This window comes from Spinacia oleracea, chromosome 4, assembly GCF_020520425.1.
Source record: "Spinacia oleracea cultivar Varoflay chromosome 4, BTI_SOV_V1, whole genome shotgun sequence".
In the NCBI taxonomy this organism is placed as follows: Eukaryota; Viridiplantae; Streptophyta; class Magnoliopsida; order Caryophyllales; family Amaranthaceae; genus Spinacia; species Spinacia oleracea.
The window spans coordinates 35,102,912-35,121,792 of NC_079490.1; the positions used below are offsets into that span (position 1 = coordinate 35,102,912).

Sequence of the window (18,881 nt, forward strand, 5' to 3'; positions counted from 1 at the left end):
TGTGTGTCAATTCATATTACAATATTTGGCTATTAGCACTGAAAATTTGCACAAGCTTAGGTTACTTCTTTCTTGATGCAATGCTCTTAAGATAAAGGGAAGGAAAGTGGGCAAGAAATATCCCACGTACAAAACACACTGCTACTGAAAAAATAGAAAACCACTAATAGTGCTTAATTAAAGGGAAAAGTGAATACTAACAATCTTTGAATAAACTACTTAATTATCAAACATTTAATTTGTTTGTCAAGTAACGAACTGACCAAAGAGTAGTTGTCTACTCCGTATTAAATTGTCAGGATGAAAAGTTGTTCTTCGCTCACTATGCGGAGTCACACAAGATGATGTTCACCCACCCTGCTCTGCTACGAAAGCCTGAAAAATGAAAGATACATGCAGGCATGTCAGCTTAGGGCTAGACTGAAATGTAACTGTTGAGGATAACTTGTACATGTTGAGCTTTCTTGTCACATTTACTGAATATGTAAAATAGACAATCAATTAAACAGGCCTTCTTACTTTTAGCAAAATAATCAAGGCTAAACTTATATTTTCGCTACAAAGTTTATACAGGTTGGTGAATGCAGAATATTTGAAGGAAATTGAGAGAACTCGAAGACATCTCCGTGTTCTCATCTTTACCAAGTAATGTGCTCCTATCATGCTTCGCTTAGCGTAATCTCTAAATCCTGATCAAATTCATCTTTTCCTCGTTAACTATTTTGTTAATGTTCAAAACTTCCACTTTCTCCTTTTATTCAATGATTGATTTCTGTTTTCCGATCCTTTGGCATGGTAGATGGCACGATGATTCAGGGAGTCCAAATGGTTCAATAAGGAACGAGCACGAGTTGAGACACAAAGCCAACAGTGGCCTCAACAATGCTAGGACTAAACTAAACTAGTCATACATGACTTGTGTGCTACCTTCGCCGAGTATAGGCGTCGTATACTCTAGAGATGCTGAAATTTTACCCCACTCACAGTGGAACAATTACATGAGATGAACTTGAGGGATTCTAAAACATATATACTTCATATATGATGTGAGATTTAGATTTCAAGTAGACCTTAAATCGCCATGTGATTAGATTTTTACGCAATTTTTGCCCCTCCTGTTTAATTTTTTGCTTTTATAGTTTGATTATCCCATATTTACATGATTTTATTGTCAACTACAGTTGATCTTTGAGAACAAGATGTATTGATATTTGTCGTAATTTGTAAAATACTAGTTATTCTTTTACATCTCTTTATGTCAGCATTTCCATGCAATTATAAGCATTGTATTCCTTTTCACTTTGTTGCTTGATATTTTAAGTCTGTAAATTGGTACAGGTATATTTATCACCATTTGTTGGGACATGAAGTCGAGATGCAGGTGGTTTGAAATACTTTGCCTCATCGATTTGGCGCTCCAGGTCTTCCAGAGTTGAATGCATCTCAGGTATTATATTCTTGTGTTTAACATTGTTCTTGTAGGCTCATGTTTTTTTTCTCTGTGGGGTTTGTGGTTGTCTGTTCCCTCCATTGATTGCTCGTTGAACCTCCATCCTCATTCATCGAAGTTCATCTGAACTACTTGAAAGGTTAATTCTGTTTATGTAAGCGGAATATAACATCTGAAACAGAATACAATGAAAATACGGAGTACTAACTTATGCGGTATACTACTCTTAATAATAACCTTCTCTATTACATCCAGTGTGTATATTATGTGGTTTGTTAATTGTTTCTAATTTACTTTGGATTTTGATTTCTAGCTACAATAATCGGGCAATTATGGAAGTTGCTCAAGTACTGCTTTATTTCGGAGTTGAACAAATTATCTATGTTTCTGAAATGACGCACTGCTAAATAAAGGTTTTACTTCTTAACTATACCACTTCAAGGCATTATTTCTTTTCAGAGTTTCTGATTCAAGAACATTCTAGCTCTTTTTTCTCAAATACCTAATACAACGTACCTAAAAACTCATTTCAAACTTAATACCTGATTCATATGATTATTTTTAATTTTTCAAGACTCAATCCAATGAATTTATGCACGTTTGAGACTTGTTTGGTCGTTATAGGTCTTTTTTAGGCTAAAATGAGGCATTTTCGCTCTCAACTTTGAACTAACGAACCTAAGAACTTATTTCAAACTTACTACATGATTCATATGATTAGTTTTAACTTTCGAAGACTCAGTCCAATCTATTTATGCACATTTGAGACTTGTTTGGCCATTATAGGTCATATTTAGGCTAATATGACATTTTCGCTCCCAACTTTGAACTAACGTACCTAAAAACTCATCTCAAACTTACTACATGATTCATATGATTATTTTTAATTTTTCAAGACTTAATCCATCTATTTATGCACATTTGAGACTTGTTTGGCCGTTATTGGTCAAATTTAGGCTAATATGACATTTTCGCTCCCAACTTTGAACTAACGTACCTAAAAACTCATTTCAAACTTACTACATGATTCATATGATTATTTTTAATTTTTCAAGACTCAATCCAACCTATTTATGCACATTTGAGACTTGTTTGGTCGTTATAGATCATACTTAGGCTAAAATGAGGCATTTTCGCTCCCAACTTTGAACTAACGTACCTAAGAACTCATTTCAAACTTACTGCAAGATTCATATGATTAGTTTTAACTTTCCAAGACTCAATCCAATCTATTTATGCACATTTGAGACTTGTTTGGCCATTATAGGTCATATTTAGGCTAATATGACATTTTCGCTCCCAACTTTGAACTAACGTACCTAAAAAATCATCTCAAACTTACTACATGATTCATATGATTATTTTTAATTTTTCAAGACTTAATCCATCTATTTATGCCCATTTGAGACTTGTTTGGCCGTTATTGGTCATATTTAGGCTAATGTGACATTTTCGCTCCCAACTTTGAACTAACGTACCTAAAAACTCATTTCAAACTTACTACATGATTCATATGATTATTTTGAACTTTTTAAGACTCAATCCAATCTATTTATGTACATTTGAGACTTGTTTGGCCGTTATAGTTCATATTAATTTAGGCTAAAATTACATTTTCCCTCACAACTTTGAACTAACGAACTTAAGAACTCATTTCAAACTTATTACATGATTCATATGATTAGTTTTAAGTTTCCAAGACTCAATCCAATCTATTTATGCACATTCGAGACTTCTTTGGCCGTTATAGGTCATATTTAGGCTAAAATGACATTTTCGCTCCCAACTTTGAATTAACGAACTTAAAAACTAATTTCAAACTTATTACATGATTCATATGATTATTTTTAAATTTTCAAGACTCAATCCTATCTATTATGCACATTCGAGACTTCTTTGGCCGTTATAGGTCATATTTAGACTAAAATAACATTTTCGTTCCCAGCTTTGAACTAAAGAAACTAATGACTTATTTCAAACTTATTACATTATTAATATACTTAGTTTTAAAGTTTTCAATACTCATTCCAATCTATTTATGCACATTTAAGGCTTATTGGGTCGTTATAGGTCATATTTAGACTAATATGACATTTAATCTAATGCTCCCATTAAATTTTTGTTTTTGAAGGTCTATACTACGAGGAATGCGCGTTATGCTAGTGAGGAAATTGATGTGGTTCTTGAGCAATGGGCTAAGTTTTTTACCAGCAAGTATTTATTATCGGCCTAAGCGCGTTTGATCGAGTTGGCTTAGATGTTATAGAACAATCTTTTATATTAAAATGTATGCGGACGTTGAAATTGGAACGTACATATATTTAAATGTACTACATGCACTTTGTTTTGGGATATTTGGTATACAAAACACCAGTTATTATTTTTATATTTGTTATACCGGTTGCGATATTCTATTATTGTTTTGACAGGTTTCTATATTTGGTGCAAGGCACTCTAGGTATCCCTAAAAAAATTAGAATTTTCCCGCCAAAAGTGCTTTGTTGCAGCGTACATATATATGTGTACGCTGCAACAAGGGTAAAAAATTTGGCAAAATTCCAGACTTGTTGCAGCGTACAAATAGATGTACCCTGCAACAAGTGGAGTCTTTTGCAGCGTACACGACTTTGTACGCTGCAACAAGTCAATATTTTTGCCAAAATTTTGACACTTGTGGCAGCGTACATTTGAATGTACGCTGCAAAAAAGTACTTTTTGCAGCGAACATTGTACGCTGCAACAAGTTCAGACTTGTTGCAGGCCCCCCAGTTGCAGCATACGATGTACGCTGCAACAGGGGTCTAAAAGCCCGCTGCAATAAGGGTTTTTTCTACTGGGGGGCCTGCAACAAGTCTTGATTTTTGCCTAATTTTACACACTTGTTGCAGCGAACAAGTATATGCCCCCTGCAACAAAGCTGTGCTTTTGGCGGGAAAATTTTAGTTTTATTTATCTATACCTAGGGTGTCTTGCACCAAATATAGGAACCTGTCAACAACAATAAATAAAATATCGCAACCTGTAGAACAAATATAAAAAATAATAACTGGTGTTTTGTGTATGTATATATATATATATATATATATATATATATATATATATATATATATATATATATATATATATATATATATATATATATATATATATATATATATATATATATATATATCCCAAAACCAAAGTGCATGTACTACATTCAAATATACGTTCCAATTTCAATGTACGCATACATTTTAATGTAAACGATTGTTCTATAACAACTAAACCACCTCGATCAAGCGTGCTCAAGCCAATAGTAAATACTTGCGGGTAAAAAACTTAGCCCGTTGCTCACGAACCACATCAATTTCCTCACTAGTATAGGCGCATTCCTCGGAGTGTAGACCTTTACAAAAACAGAAATTTCAACTAAGCATTAGATTAAATGCAAATTAAATATCACATTTTAACATTCAAGCAACTAATGACAATGTCCTAATAGTCTTGGAAACTTAAAGCTAAGCATATTAATCATGTAAAAGGTATAAAATGAATTCTTAGGTTATGTAGCTCAAATTTGGGAGCGAAAATGTCATTTTAGCCTAAATAAAACCTATAACGACCCAATGAGCCTTAAATGTACGTAAATAGATTGGAATGAGTCTTAGAAAGTTAAAACTATGCATATTAAACATGTAACAAGTTTAAAATGAGTTATTAGGTTCTTTAGTTCAAAGTTGGGAGCGAAAATGTCAATCCAGCCTAAATAAGACCTATAACGACCCAATGAACCTTAAATGTGCATAAATAGATTGGAACGAGTCTTGGAAACTTAAAGCTAAGTATATTAATCATTTAAAATGTTTAAAATGAGTCCTTAGGTTCTTTATTTCAAATTTGGGAGAGAAAATGCTCATTTTAGCCTAAATATGGCCAATAACTACCAAACAAACCTTAAATGTGCATAAATAGATTGGAATAAGTCTTGGAAACTTCAAACTAAGCATATTAATCATGTACAAGGTTTAAAATAAGTCCTTAGGTTCTTGAGTTCAAATTTGGGAGCGAAAATATCATTTTAGCCTAAATATGACCTATAACTAACCAATGACCCTTAAATGTGCATTAATAGATTCGAATGAGTCTTAGAAAGTTAAAACTATGCATATTAAATGTATAATAAGTATAAAATGAGTTCTTAGGTTCTTTAGTTCAAATTTGGGAGTGAAAATGTCTCATTTAAGCCTAAATAGACCTATAACGACCAAACAATCCTTAAATGTGCATAAGTAGATTGGAATAAGTCTTGGAAACTTAAAACTAAACATACTAATAATGTAATAAGTTTAAAATAAGTCATTAAGTTCTTTAGTTCAAAGTTGGGAGCGAAAATGTCATTTTATGCTAAATATGACCTATAACGACCCAATGAGCTTTAAATGTGCGTAAATAGATTGGAAGGAGTCTTGGAAACTTAAAACTAAGCATATTAATCATGTAAAGGGTTTAAAATGAGTCTTTAGGTTCTTTAGTTCAAGATTAGGAGCGAAAATATCTCATTTTAGCCTAAATATGACCTATAATGGCCAAACAAGTCTCAAATGTGCATAAATAGATTGGATTGAGTCTTGGAAAGTTAAAACTAATCATATGAATCTTGCAGTAAGTTTGAAATGAGTTCTTAGGTACGTTAGTTCAAAGTTGGGAGCGAAAATGCCTCATTTTAGCCTAAGTATGACCTATAACGACCAAATAAGTCTCAAATGTGCATAATAGATCGGATTGAGTTTTGAAAAGTTAAAAATAATCATATGAATCATGTAATAAGTTTGAAATTAGTTTTTAGGTTTGTTAGTTCAAAGTTGGGAGCGAAAATGTCATATTAGCCTAAATATGACCTATAATGGCCAAACAAGTCTCAAATGTGCATAAATAGATTGGATTGAGTCTTGGAAAGTTAAAACTAATCATATGAATCATGTAGTAAGTTTGAAATGAGTTCTTAGGTTCGTTAGTTCAAAGTTGGGAGCTTGGGAGCTAAAATGCCTCATTTTAGCCTAAACATGACCTATAACGACCAAACAAGTCTCAAATGTTCATAAATCGATTGGATTGAGTCTTGGAAACTTAAAAAATCATATTAATCATGTAATAAGTTGGAAGTGAGTCCTTAGGTTCGTTAGTTCAAAGTTGTGAACGAAAACGTCATTTTAGCCTAAATATGACCTATAATGGCCAAACAAGTCTCAAACGTGCATAAATAGATTGGATTGAGTCTTGGAAAGTTAAAACTAATCATATGAATCATGTAGTAAGTTTGAAATGAGTTCTTAAGTTCGTTAGTTCAAAATTGTGAGCGAAAATGTCATTTTAGCCTAAATATGACCTATAACGGCCAAACAAGTCTCAAATGTGCATAAATAGATTGGAATTAGTCTTGGAAAGTTAACACTAATCATATGAATCATGTAGTAAGTTTGAAATGAGTTTTTAGGTTCGTTAGTTCAAAGTTGGGAGCGAAAATGCCTCATTTTAGCCTAAATATGACCTATAACGACCAAACAAGTCTCAAATGTGCATAAATCGATTGGATTGAATCTTGGAAACATAAAAATAATCATTTTAATCATGTAATAAGTTGGATGTGAGTCCTTAGGTTCGTTAGTTCAAAGTTGGGAGCGAAAATGTAATTTTAGCCTAAATATGACCTATAATGGTCAAACAAGTCTCCAATGTGTATAAATAGATTGGATTGAGTCTTGGAAAGTTAAAACTAATCATATAAATCATGTAGTAAGTTTGAAATGGGTTTTTAGGTTCGTTAGTTTAAAGTTGGGAGCGAAAATGTCATTTTAGCCTAAATTTGACCTATAATGGCCAAACAAGTCTCAAATGTGTATAAGTAGATAGGATTGGGTCTTGAAAAGTTAACACTAATCATATGAATCATGTAGTAAGTTTGAAATGATTTTTTAGGTTCGTTGGTTCAAAGTTGGGAGCGAAAATGCCTCACTTTTAGCCTAAATATGACCTATAACGACCAAAGAAGTCTCAAATGTGCATAAATCGATTGGATTGAATCTTGGAAACATAAAACTAATCATATTAATCATGTAATAAGTTGGATGTGAGTCCTTAAGTTCGTTAGTTCAAAGTTGGGAGCGAAAATGTCATTTTAGCCTAAATATGACCTATAATGGCCAAACAAGTCTCAGATGTGTATAAATAGATTGGATTGAGTTTAGGAAAGTTAAAACTAATCATATGAATCATGTAGTAAGTTTGAAATGAGTTCTTAACCAAACACAAGAATGCAAATATAGAGGCAATTTTGAAGATCTTCACAACCAAAAGTGACACCCCTCCCCGACTGAACCAAATGGAAAAAGGACTCTATGACTAGACAATCCATAATAGTATAACACTCGATGTGAGCATGACAAATAGAACAGCCCAATAATGGCTATGAAAGCTGCAACATACACGAATCTCATAATAGCATAACAGGAGACATAATCAGAAGATGATCTAGTGTTGCTGGACTCAAAATACTCAATCCACCCCCACCCCCGCCCCGGCCCCGGCCAGAACAAAAACAAAAAAGACAAAGACAAAGACAAAGGAAATACACTGCATATCGTGTGCACATGAAGAAGTAAACAAACCACCAATCAGCTACCAAGCTCATCATACAACAAAGCAGTAATCAAGAAATGCCAAAACAAACAAAAAATTGGTTGAATGAGATGTACTTACCTACCAAAATCTCACAGCTGGTTTCCCATATGAGGACTTGCCTACTGCTGCTGTTGTCGCTGCTGTATTTGAAGGAGAAGACTGGCAGCAAATTGTAATGTAGACTGATAGCGTTGGTTTTGTGCTGCAAATTGTAATGAGGAGCCTCTGGGTGATAATGATGCATATTCTGCATTGCTGGCACAAACTGTTGGCTCTGTGTTGTAACTGGGTGATTACCAGGAGGCCTGGAAGACAGAACCCTGCTCTTGGAAGTTGTATACAGGATTTTGCATTTGCATAATTGTTGAAGGAACTGGGACAGGGTGGCGGCCCATGTTTAAGTTGGACGCATATGACTGGAAATTAGAAGAAAGGGGCGCGTTTGAATACCCTTGTACCCCAAACTGTTGAGATTGTCCAGTTGGATCAGTAGCTTGAGGCTGTTGGCTCCAACCCTGCGAGAAAGTTCCTTTCTCATTTGTCGAATGAGGATGTGAGTGTGCTGTTGTGGAAGTACTTAATTGTGGCTGAGCACTCTGAGCCACCGGAGATTGGGAATTGGGTGGCAGAAATGCGTGAAGTGTAGGAATAAGTTCAGGTGTTAATGTGACTGCAGGTCGTGGTGTAGAGGGAACGCCTTCATTAGAATGATCTTGTGAAATAGATGCATTTGAGAAGGATGCTCTTGAATGCAGTACTGCGTCATCATCTACAGCTTTGCCATAATCCATATCCACAACTAATTCTTTCTCAAGAGCAATATATTCATATGAAGGAGGCCCCAGCTGATTGATGAACTCTGGAGAACATCCTTTAAAAAGAGGAGCTTTTTCTATATACGGCATGTATAATGTTTGCGAAATCTGCACCAAAAAACATAAATAGTATACTCTTAACACCAAAAGATTAAGTGATAAAAACAGAAAACTACAGGAAATGGGAATAGGATTTTGAGGTACATTCTGAGGTACATTCGGTCCTCACTTTATACAGAACTTTTTTTACATTCTGAGGTACTGACTTGATTGTTGTACGAACACGTCCCCAAACTTTGGTTTCATTGAAGTGATCCATTCTCCATGATTTGTTTTAAACTCATACCTGATAGAGATTTTAGCAAGTCAGAATAATATACAAGAATCAAACCCCCACAAGTCCATAGAATATATAGGCATCAAATCAGAATAACATTGACTATCTGAACTCCCCCACAAGTCCATAGAATATATAGGCATCAAATCCCCATTTTCCACAACAGAACTTAAGAAAAATCGAATCTCCAATTCAAGCTGTAATGCAGTTGCAAGAGAAAGAACATAGATAAACAATTAAACATACTCAAATAATACTTGTCGACACAATTATTAGCACTGGAAATCAAAGAACTATCCCGGCCTCATCTGTAAAGACAACTAGCAATGCATTGACATTGCACTCTATGATTTCCCAATAGATTCACAATCAAAGAACTATCCCGACTGGATCACTTCATAGTCACAATAGATTCAAACAACTAAATAACAGCACTACCTGATGTGTGATTTGATTTCTTGCCCACTTCATTAGTTTACATAAAGTGATAAAACTGCATAGTAAGTACTTGATGAAGACCAACGAGATATGAAAGGGAAGTGAAAAGTTTGCATATTAACATCAGGCTATTTATGTAGCCTATACAATGATTTAATAACAAAGTTCTACAGTTAATCTTTAGCAAACATCAAAAGCAGTCTACTCGTACTTTAAAGCCGATTACACTAGCAAGCATGGCAATCAAAGTTGCACTACACTGCAAGCAGCAAGAGGTGATCAAGCTTACTCCAAACCGAGAATGACCTGCCAAGTCTTCAGGCCCATCACTCCAATTATCTTCATACGCTTTGCGTCAGATTCATGTTAATACGAATCTCAATTTGCAATTACCAATTTCTAAGAATAGCACTTAAACTAAACACAACTTTGACAGAGAGGGTATAACTAAGGCTATCTACGAAGTAATATCAAGCATCAATATCAACAGCACTGGTACAATAAAAAGATCAAGAATTCAACCGGAAAAGAAAAAAGGAGATCAAGAATGAAAAATCAAATATGTCCATCGTCTTTTGGAGGCTGAACTCTGAGTTAGATCCATTTTCAACTCAAAACTGAATCAATTCAAGAGCGTGCTGAATCTCGCAGTAAGTTTCAGTTCAGTTTTTTCCCAATTTCAATTGTTATCTGCAAGAGCTTGATCTAAAACATGCTAGGCATCCAATCCTCAAGAGTTCCCAAAAATGTGAAATTAGTTTCCAGCAAAACATAATCAGCATTGATACAAAAAAAAGACCAAGCAGAATCAATGATGAGCTTCCAAATCTTGTTTTGACTCATAAATGCAAGCTAAAACCTTGACAATACGGCTAAGTAAGATTAAAGAAAAGACCACTAGCTAAATTTTCTAAACAAAATTACACTCTTAGTAGAGCAGCACTCACCTGAAATTTTCTAAACAAAATTACAGTCTTAATAACGAATTGAACAACTTGCCACAAAAAAAAAAAAAAAAAAAAAAATGAACAAACCCTAATTCTGAAAACGAAAATTAAGAGGGAAAGGGAAGAAAGTTACTTGCCGCGGCGAGGATTGACGGAGAAGAGGGTTCGCGAGCAACAATATCACTTGGAACCACCGGCCGAGGAAAGTAGCTTCGTTTTTCGAGCAAGGATGGACTTCATCGGTGGTTTTTCGAGCAGGGAAGGTGGTTTTTTTGAGCAAGGGACCACCGGTGAGGAGACGAGGAAACAGACCCTTGCTGGAGTACCACCAGCGACGGGAGAGACCCAGAGGCGACGGTGACTGGCGAGAACCACCAACGACGAGCGAGATGCAGGGAACGCTGAGGGAAGAAGAAGGGAGTGAGCGCGGATATGATTTTCGAATTTGGTATTTGAGGTTTGAGATGAAATATTTGGTCTGAATTAACTTTGCAGCCGAAGAAAATTACTAACATGTTATTGCAGGGGGCTTTTACACGTACGCTGCAAAATAAAGGGGTTATTGCAGGGGGCTTTTACTTTGTACGCTGCAAAAAACTCTTTTGCGGAGGGCAATTAATTTGTACGCTGCAACAACCTTTAAAGGGTTTGACCCGCGTTAACCTACTGTATGTTGAAGCGTATTAATACATGTACGCTGCAACAAGGGGGTTATAACAAGGTTTTTTCTACTAGTGGCTTTTATTCGGGGGCTTTTTTTGACATTCAGAAAAAGCAAAGGAAAGGAAAAGTAACAAGAAATAAAACAAAAATCAAGCTAATCAGGCTCTCAAGCAAAAGTATCCCTAGAAAACCCCTTTGAACTGCATTCCTCGCACAGTCATGCACCTCCTGGACCTGTTCTTGATTAACCTTATACATAACGCACATGCAAGAAAACCTACCCAGCTGTCGTATCATGTCTATCGTCCACTATCAATATATCTTCAAGGCTTTCACGACGGTTGTTTTTTTTTCTTTAGACTAGCATGTGTATGCTACTGCCATTGTCAGTTACGAGTAACTTATAATAGCAATGAAAAGAATGACCCAGAAACGAAATACTTAACAGTTTCCATTAAGCAGTGACGCTTTGAAAGTTTAGACAAATTTAAGGTGGTAATTTTGAAATAACTTTTTTTATAAGTAGTAAGTCTAAAAAGTTGATTTTTATAAGGTGATAATTATGAAAAGTGTTTTTTTATTACAAACCATTGTCATTTTATATAACCAAATTCTTATATGAGACTGTCCTCACCATCAACTGATGGTGAGACCAGTTCACACTTGCGAATTTAGGTATGTTACTTTTATAGTTTAGACATGTTACCTTTTTTTTTATAATTTCAAAGGAGGTACTTTTTTTAGTTTAGTATGTTACTTCTATAGTTTATACATGTTACTTTTTTTTATACGGAGTAGTTTTAGGGGAGGTACCTTTCTAGTTTAGGTATGTTACTTCTATAGTTTAGACATGTTACTTTTTTTTTATAATTTTAGTGGAAGTACTTTTTTTAGTTTAGGTATGTTACTTCTATAGTTTAGACATGTTACTTTTTTTTTTTTATAATTTTAGTGGAAGTACTTTTTTTAGTTTAGGTATGTTACTTCTATAGTTTATACATGTTCCTTTTTTTATACGGAATAGTTTTAGGGGAGATACCTTCTTAGTTTAGGTATGTTACTTCTATAGTTTAGACATGTTACTTTTTTTTAATAACTTTAGAGGAGATATTTTTTTTAGTTTAGGTATGTTACTTCTATAGTTTAGACATGTTACTTTTTTTTATACGGAGTAGTTTTAGGGGAGGTACCTTTTTAGTTTAGTATGTTACTTCTATAGTTTAGACATGTTACTTTTTTATGCGGATTAGTTTTAGGGGAGGTACCTTTTTAGTTTATGTATTACTTCTATAGTTTAGACATGTTACTTTTTTTTATAATTTTAGATGAGGTACTTTTTTAGATTAGGTATGTTACTTCTATAGTTTAGACATGTTACTTATTTTATACGGAATAGTTTTAGGGGAGGTACATTTTTGGTTTAGGTATGTTACTTCTATAGTTTAGACATGTTACTTTTTTTTTTTATAATTTTAGAGGAGGTACTTTTTCAGTTTAGATATGTTATTTCTATAGTTTAGATCTATTACTTTGTTTTTATAGTTTTAGGGGAGGTACCTTATTGGTTTCGTGCTCGTCACACCATCAAATTGATGGTGTGACTGGTCTTACAGGAGACGCGCTGTTTTATATATAACATAACTTCTCCGTGAATGTTTTCATTATAGGGTCTATAAAAGGAGTTATTTGTAAAAGTTAAAATCTTAAAGGTAATTTACAAAAATAAAACGATAAGTAATGTTGTTGGCAAGTCTGACAATTTGGAGCGGGAAAAAAGTTACAAAAATACAAAATTGAGTTTTTGAGATGGTGGTCATCTTTGTTTTTCTTTTGGCAGCAAATTTTCATGTGTGTTTCAACTTTGCGGTATGTGCCTACCTTTCTTGCTAAACCCAAAGCGCGCCTTCAAATTTTGACACTTGAGTTGCGCGGCTCAATTTTTTAGTCAAAAACATTGCAAATCCCATATTTTGGGAATCTTATGCTCCTTTAAATCATTGATTTCCTGTTAAAACATTGGCCAATTCCCAACAAATTCAAATTACCCTTCTCTTAACTCTTTTACTCCTTCAGATTTAAAAATATTCCAAATTTGAGAAGCTTTTCAAAGTTGAGAAATTCACCCATCAAACCAAAAATTGAAAACTCAATTTCCCGCCTTAATCTCCTACATACCTCATTTCCTTCAATTCATTCTCCATTGAACCATTGTCAAACACCTTCCCTAATCCACCCTTCCGAACCAAACCGGCTTTTGAGTTCTCATAGTTTAGATCTATCCTTCTTCTTGATTCTTTTCTCAGAGAAGTTAAATGGGGAGCTCAAAACAAAGCAACAAGGAGACCATCCCTCCCTTTAGTTCTTCTTCAAAGCAAATCACCAACATCAACACAGTTGTTCACTTTCACAGCAAATGCATCAAATGCCGCCGGATTATTATTAGAAAGCCTCTTCAAGACATTACCCACCTCTTCAATATATCACTTCATTCAAGATCTATTCTGGAAAGCTCTTCATGTTGATGGCTACTTCAGTCATGGAGCCATTTTCAAGTCTCTTAGAATGAATTATAGATGATTCATTGATTCTTCATTTTGTTTTTTCTTCTTATTTAACTAGCAATGTAACATTGGCATAAAGTATAAACAAAAGTCAACGAATGCGAAAAGATCGAATCAAGAAATTTGATCAAAGCAGCTATCTTCCCATTACATTATGCAAAAATGTAAAATTTTGGTTACAAGTTTACAATTGTTTCGTTGGTTCACAAAATGGGAAACGATTCATTGCGAATTCGAATTCGAATTAGGACTAATTGGATTAAACCAATTATTGTGCCATATTTCTTATTTTTCTTCATGACTCAGAAAAATTGGAGCTGTTATTGAAAGGCATGTGCACCGTGCACGAGTCGATGAGTCGAAAATAACAAGCGCAACCACAGCATTAATTCAATAGTCGTCCGGTTTGGCTTGGCGTTTGGCAGTTGAATGTGTATGGCCTGGTTTTAGAGGCGAGCAAGGGCATTTATGTCCATAGGATAAGTGTCTGTATTTCTTTTTGCTTTGAAAGCTCTTGCAGCCAAAACCTTATTGGCCTCTTCAGTAGGATGCTCATCATCCCAATAGGCTCTTTCCTTTCTATTACCACATGGTGGACTAAATGGGATACATTCTGCTGCCATTCCACAACATGGTTGATTTGTGATCTTCAACCCTGAACTCACTGCAACCCATCAATCATATAACTTGTTACTTATGCCTTGAATTCAAGTTTGCCAAATTATGTAAAATAAACAACAAGAAGAAGAAGATTAGAGAACTATTTACCTAGGTTTTGAAGATTATTTGGGTTGATAATATCCATAGTGTTTATGTATATGAATTTCACCTTTGAACTTTTGCTGTTATATTTCGAAACTAGTGATTTTAGCTGGTTGTTATATGACTTGAGGACATCGTTGATGAAAGGGGAGCAAGTCTGAATCAAATTAAGCATTGGCATACAACCAAGTGGTGACAGTCCAAATATTACCACCTTCTTAGCTCCCAAACTAACAATAGTCTACAAAAAATAATAAATAAAGCAAGGATTAATAAATAACAACAATAACCACCAAAAATAAAATGATAAAGAAAAACGAAATGCTTAAAAAGTAAGGATTACTTGTTAAAATTTGAGTATCAAAACACGACTGTATTAAAAGAAGGGTGATGATAAAGTTCGCAAATTGCGACAACATTTAGTTGTCGCAATCTTACGTGTCCGAGTTTAATTGGTACATATAGACGTCACGTAAGCTATGATTCGTCACAATATTTTTACTATCAATGCGATATTTTTACTATGAAAAATTATAAATAAGGTAGTTGATATAAAAAAAGAAACAAAATACGGAGTAGAATATTAAGATTTTCCTATCTTTTTTTCTTAACATGTATAATAGATTATATAAGTTAAATATTTTAGTTTCCAATTTAAATCTTGACACATAAGCATGCCATGTCATCATTGTGACACGGCTTAAAGGTCACATATTGCGACCTTTATCATTTTCGTTAAAAGAATGCGATAAAAGAGATGGTTGTAGTTAGACTTACATCTAATTGCTCAGTTAACTCTTTAATGAGCTCATTAGCATAGTTTTGGGGAACCAAGCGTGTTGCCATAACGTCCGGCCGAATGAAATAGTTAAACATCCAGTCGTTGCTCCCAACATAAACTGAGTAGATGCATTTCCCGAGGTGAGTACCAGCATTTTTACTGCCGAGTTTGTCCGTAATTTTGGATACTATTCGTTTGTGATTCTTCACTTGCTTGTTCATACAAACTCGGTCCCCCTAATACATTCATAAATTAAACCACTGTTATAATATACTTTCTCCGTTTTATAATATTCCTTGTGTTAAAATGAAAGTGTGTCTTAGTTGTGATTTTATATGAAAATTACCACTTGAAAGCCTGTTTCGTCAAGAATTCCTGCCGAACCAGACGCATAATTTACACCATCCATAATTTCACTATCGGGTATACTTGCAAAGGGTTTGATATAGTGCTTCATACCAAGATGATCACCTGTACGTATTTTTAATGAATGTCAACATTAGTCATTGAGTATCATCATAATACATATAGGGGGAATAATTATTGAATCATATCAGTAAAAAAAAATAAAAAATTAGTTAAATACGTTATGGTCTACTCGTACTTTATACCTCGGTCTAAAATCATGTCAAAAATATGTGTGTGACAATAATATATATAAGATAATTAAAGTGTTACCAATAAGATCAACAGTGGTTCTGCCATTAGTAAATCTTCCTGTGGGGCCATCGGGAAAATCAATTCCATAAGGTGGGAAATTACACTTCGCCGTTGTTATAAGGTTATTGTTATTGCCACTATCTGATAATGAATCTCCAAATATGAACATACAAGGCACTTTAGATGTAGTTGCCCCATTTACCCAATTTAGTTGCAAACTTGCAACTAATATTGCTATTATTGCTACTAACCCCATTGGATCTTTAATTTTAGAGAAAAGGAGATTTGTGTTTTTCTTTCTTTTTTTTGTTTTTTTGGTGTAGTGTTTTTTTTCTTTTCTTCCTTTGTTTTTTTTTTGTTTTTGTTTTTGGATATTGTGTGTTTTTCTTTTGTGGGAATTAGAAAGGCCTTTTTATAAAGAAAATTCAAGTAGCAACAATATTATTATTCTAAGTAATGCAATAAAAGTGCAAATAGCTTGTATACTTGGCTCACTTTTTTACATGTGTTCAATTTTTTTAACAAAAAGTTATGAACAAGTAGTGGATTATCACAAATCTCGGTAAGTGATGTAATGTGCATCATAAATCAACTTGTTTTACTAGATTCAATATTGACCATTAAAACTGAAGTATAGTTTTTTTGTTGTGAGTAAAAATTTGACGTATACTTAAGTTGATTTGTTGGCCTTTCCTATGGTGAAGAAAAATAAAATATTAGAGTTTTAGAAAACATTTATGATTATTGATTTGAAAATAACATTTGAGCTTCCGATACCAAAGTTATCAATATTATACGAAGTAAGACTTTATCAACTAGACTTACCATGTTCACTCTTTAATTAATTAGTAATCATCATTATTAAGATAGGAATTAATGATAAACGGTGAGAGATTCGAAAATGTGACATATTACATAACCCTCAGTTAATTAGCCGCTAGGCCTCAGTCTTTGACTCATTACTAAGGGTGCAGATCGATGACCAGAGACGTCCATAAATTTGTGAATAATTTCAATCAAAACATGTACTTTAAGTTAATAAACAAGCTAGCGAAGAAAAAGTTTAAGCCCCTGAAGTAAAAAAAAAATTCAATTCAAACCCGACTCGAACAATTAAATGTCCTACTAGTTATTGCTTGTTCATTATAAGCTTATTTTTGTTCGAAGATAACTCGTTTAAAGCTCGTTCATTCAAACGTGAAAAATGTATGGCATTTTTAAACTACTTAAATACCACTATATAAATTTTACTGGAAATCAAAGTTTTCGCTATACTTGAAATTTTCGTCATATGTTTTTTTACATGAAAATTTGTCAAAAACTACCTTATAAAATTGATTTTTTGTGAGGAAACTACCTTATAAAAAAATTGTTGTAATTAATTAACTTATAAATAATTTATGTTGTAAGATACTACCTTTTCCCGAATTGTGAACGTTGGATCGAAATTCCGAGATTGACTTTACGTTATGTCACGTGCCATTCAACTACGTCTTTCCCTGGTTTGAGATGTCGCGTAAGATGCACCTAGTAAAGTCAACCCTGGAATTTTGAATCAATGCTCATAATCTAACCAAAATTTGTATCTTACTACATAAAGTTTATATACAACAATTTTTTATAAGTGTGAGGGGGTCGAAAAAGCACGAGGCTAATGCGTGACCTTGTCCCTCGTGGGTGTGACGTTTCTTTTTGTCAAATCAAGTGTAATTGGATTTCCTCTGAGTTTACACCCAATTGACTAGTAATATAGGAGTCGTCATTCAGTTTTTAACGACAATGAGAAAAACTGACAAAACCCGGTTATCGTGACATAAAGGGAGTGCAATTATGTTTGACCACGACGGCCGTAGGTTCCCTTGTGATCCCTGGTGTGGGGATCTCTCAACATACACCCGCAAGGTAGAGATTGAGGGTTCGGGGGACTGTAACTACCGAGAGGAGTACTCGCTCTTCGATAACTCCAGAGGCATGATATCCTTACTAGCTCAGCATAAATAATTGAAGGGACATGCGTTAACTATTAAACTAATCTGAGTTGATTTTAACAATATGCAACATATACTACTAGGTCGAACGCGATTATCTGATTTAGATTGTTTTAAGGGACCTAGCATGATAATCCGATTTCCCAACATATTATCTTTATTAGGCGTGATAGAACAATCAGATTTAATTAGTTTAACAGTTCACAAAAGGGCAAGGAAAGCAATTAAACCATGGAAAAGGGACACATTACGACGCACCCTTGAGAGGTGCGTCACGGTTCTTAGAAAACTAACCACTTTGACTTTGCTATTTCTCCTTTTATTTAACGAATCTCAAATTACGAGACAGGATACGTTCTGTTCGATTTGTGGATCGATTGCGACAGCACGCGTGATCAGTTTTGCAGCGTGAGGCTTAGGCTTAGGGGTTGAGAGTCAATACTCAGAATAATAATTTTGTGTTGTTGTTCTTTTCACGTCGAACTTAGGGCCCTATTTATAGAAAAGAGTTCGTGGAAAGATAGAATTGTAGAACTCTAATCCACGAGGAATTAGGAAAGAACACGTGCCAAGTAATTTCAGCGCCCAGGGCTGGGCGCCGAAGATTTCGGCGCCCAGAGCCAGGCGTTGAAAATAGGGTCTGGGCCGTTTCTTTGTCAGATTAGGATTCTTAGAATCCGGAGTGTATGAGACTTTAATTGAGTCTTTTAGTGCGTATTAATTTTATGATGGAATACATCTGGGCCCGTTACGAACTCTAGGCTCGTTAGGATTTTAATTAATACGTAGCTCTTATTTTCGAATCGTATTAGAAATAGG

At 34.3% G+C, this 18,881-nt stretch overlaps 2 protein-coding genes across 5 annotated transcripts; both read right to left on the reverse strand.

Annotated features, from left to right (window-relative positions):
* Window positions 1–4,637: 4,637 nt before the first annotated feature.
* On the reverse strand, window positions 4,638–11,089 carry LOC130459419 (uncharacterized). Of its 4 annotated transcripts, none has more exons than XM_056826789.1 (4): window positions 10,781–11,089; window positions 9,155–9,271; window positions 8,189–9,033; window positions 4,638–4,838 (listed from the first exon to the last, which is right to left on the reverse strand). In XM_056826789.1, exons 2-3 carry the CDS (start codon window positions 9,242–9,244, stop codon window positions 8,404–8,406), a joined length of 720 nt encoding a protein of 239 aa, XP_056682767.1. In that variant the 5' UTR covers window positions 9,245–9,271; window positions 10,781–11,089; the 3' UTR covers window positions 4,638–4,838; window positions 8,189–8,403. The 4 variants fall into 4 exon arrangements, with proteins under 4 accessions (XP_056682767.1, XP_056682769.1, XP_056682768.1 ...); XM_056826791.1 differs by having other exon boundaries at window positions 9,130–9,271; XM_056826790.1 differs by lacking the exon at window positions 10,781–11,089 and having other exon boundaries at window positions 8,193–9,033; window positions 9,155–9,650.
* Window positions 11,090–13,968: 2,879 nt separating this feature from the next.
* On the reverse strand, window positions 13,969–16,469 carry LOC110779601 (GDSL esterase/lipase At1g29670-like). The gene is made up of 5 exons (XM_021984092.2): window positions 16,093–16,469; window positions 15,761–15,885; window positions 15,411–15,650; window positions 14,640–14,874; window positions 13,969–14,535 (listed from the first exon to the last, which is right to left on the reverse strand). The coding sequence occupies exons 1-5, from the start codon at window positions 16,328–16,330 to the stop codon at window positions 14,318–14,320; spliced, it is 1,056 nt and encodes a 351-aa protein (XP_021839784.2). The 5' UTR covers window positions 16,331–16,469; the 3' UTR covers window positions 13,969–14,317.
* Window positions 16,470–18,881: the final 2,412 nt, after the last annotated feature.

What these genes read in the sequence shown, in the direction of transcription:
- LOC130459419 (XM_056826789.1), bottom strand. Translation starts at nt 9,244, where the DNA reads ATGGATCACTTCAATGAAACCAAAGTTTGGGGACGTGTTCGTACAACA. An exon ending in TAAAAAAAGTTCTGTATAAA is followed by an intron (nt 9,034 to 9,154) that starts GTGAGGACCGAA and finishes TTTTTGGTGCAG; the next exon opens with ATTTCGCAAACATTATACAT.
- LOC110779601 (XM_021984092.2), bottom strand. Translation starts at nt 16,330, where the DNA reads ATGGGGTTAGTAGCAATAATAGCAATATTAGTTGCAAGTTTGCAACTA. An exon ending in AACCACTGTTGATCTTATTG is followed by an intron (nt 15,886 to 16,092) that starts GTAACACTTTAA and finishes AAATACGTACAG; the next exon opens with GTGATCATCTTGGTATGAAG. An exon ending in AAATAATCTTCAAAACCTAG is followed by an intron (nt 14,536 to 14,639) that starts GTAAATAGTTCT and finishes GATGGGTTGCAG; the next exon opens with TGAGTTCAGGGTTGAAGATC.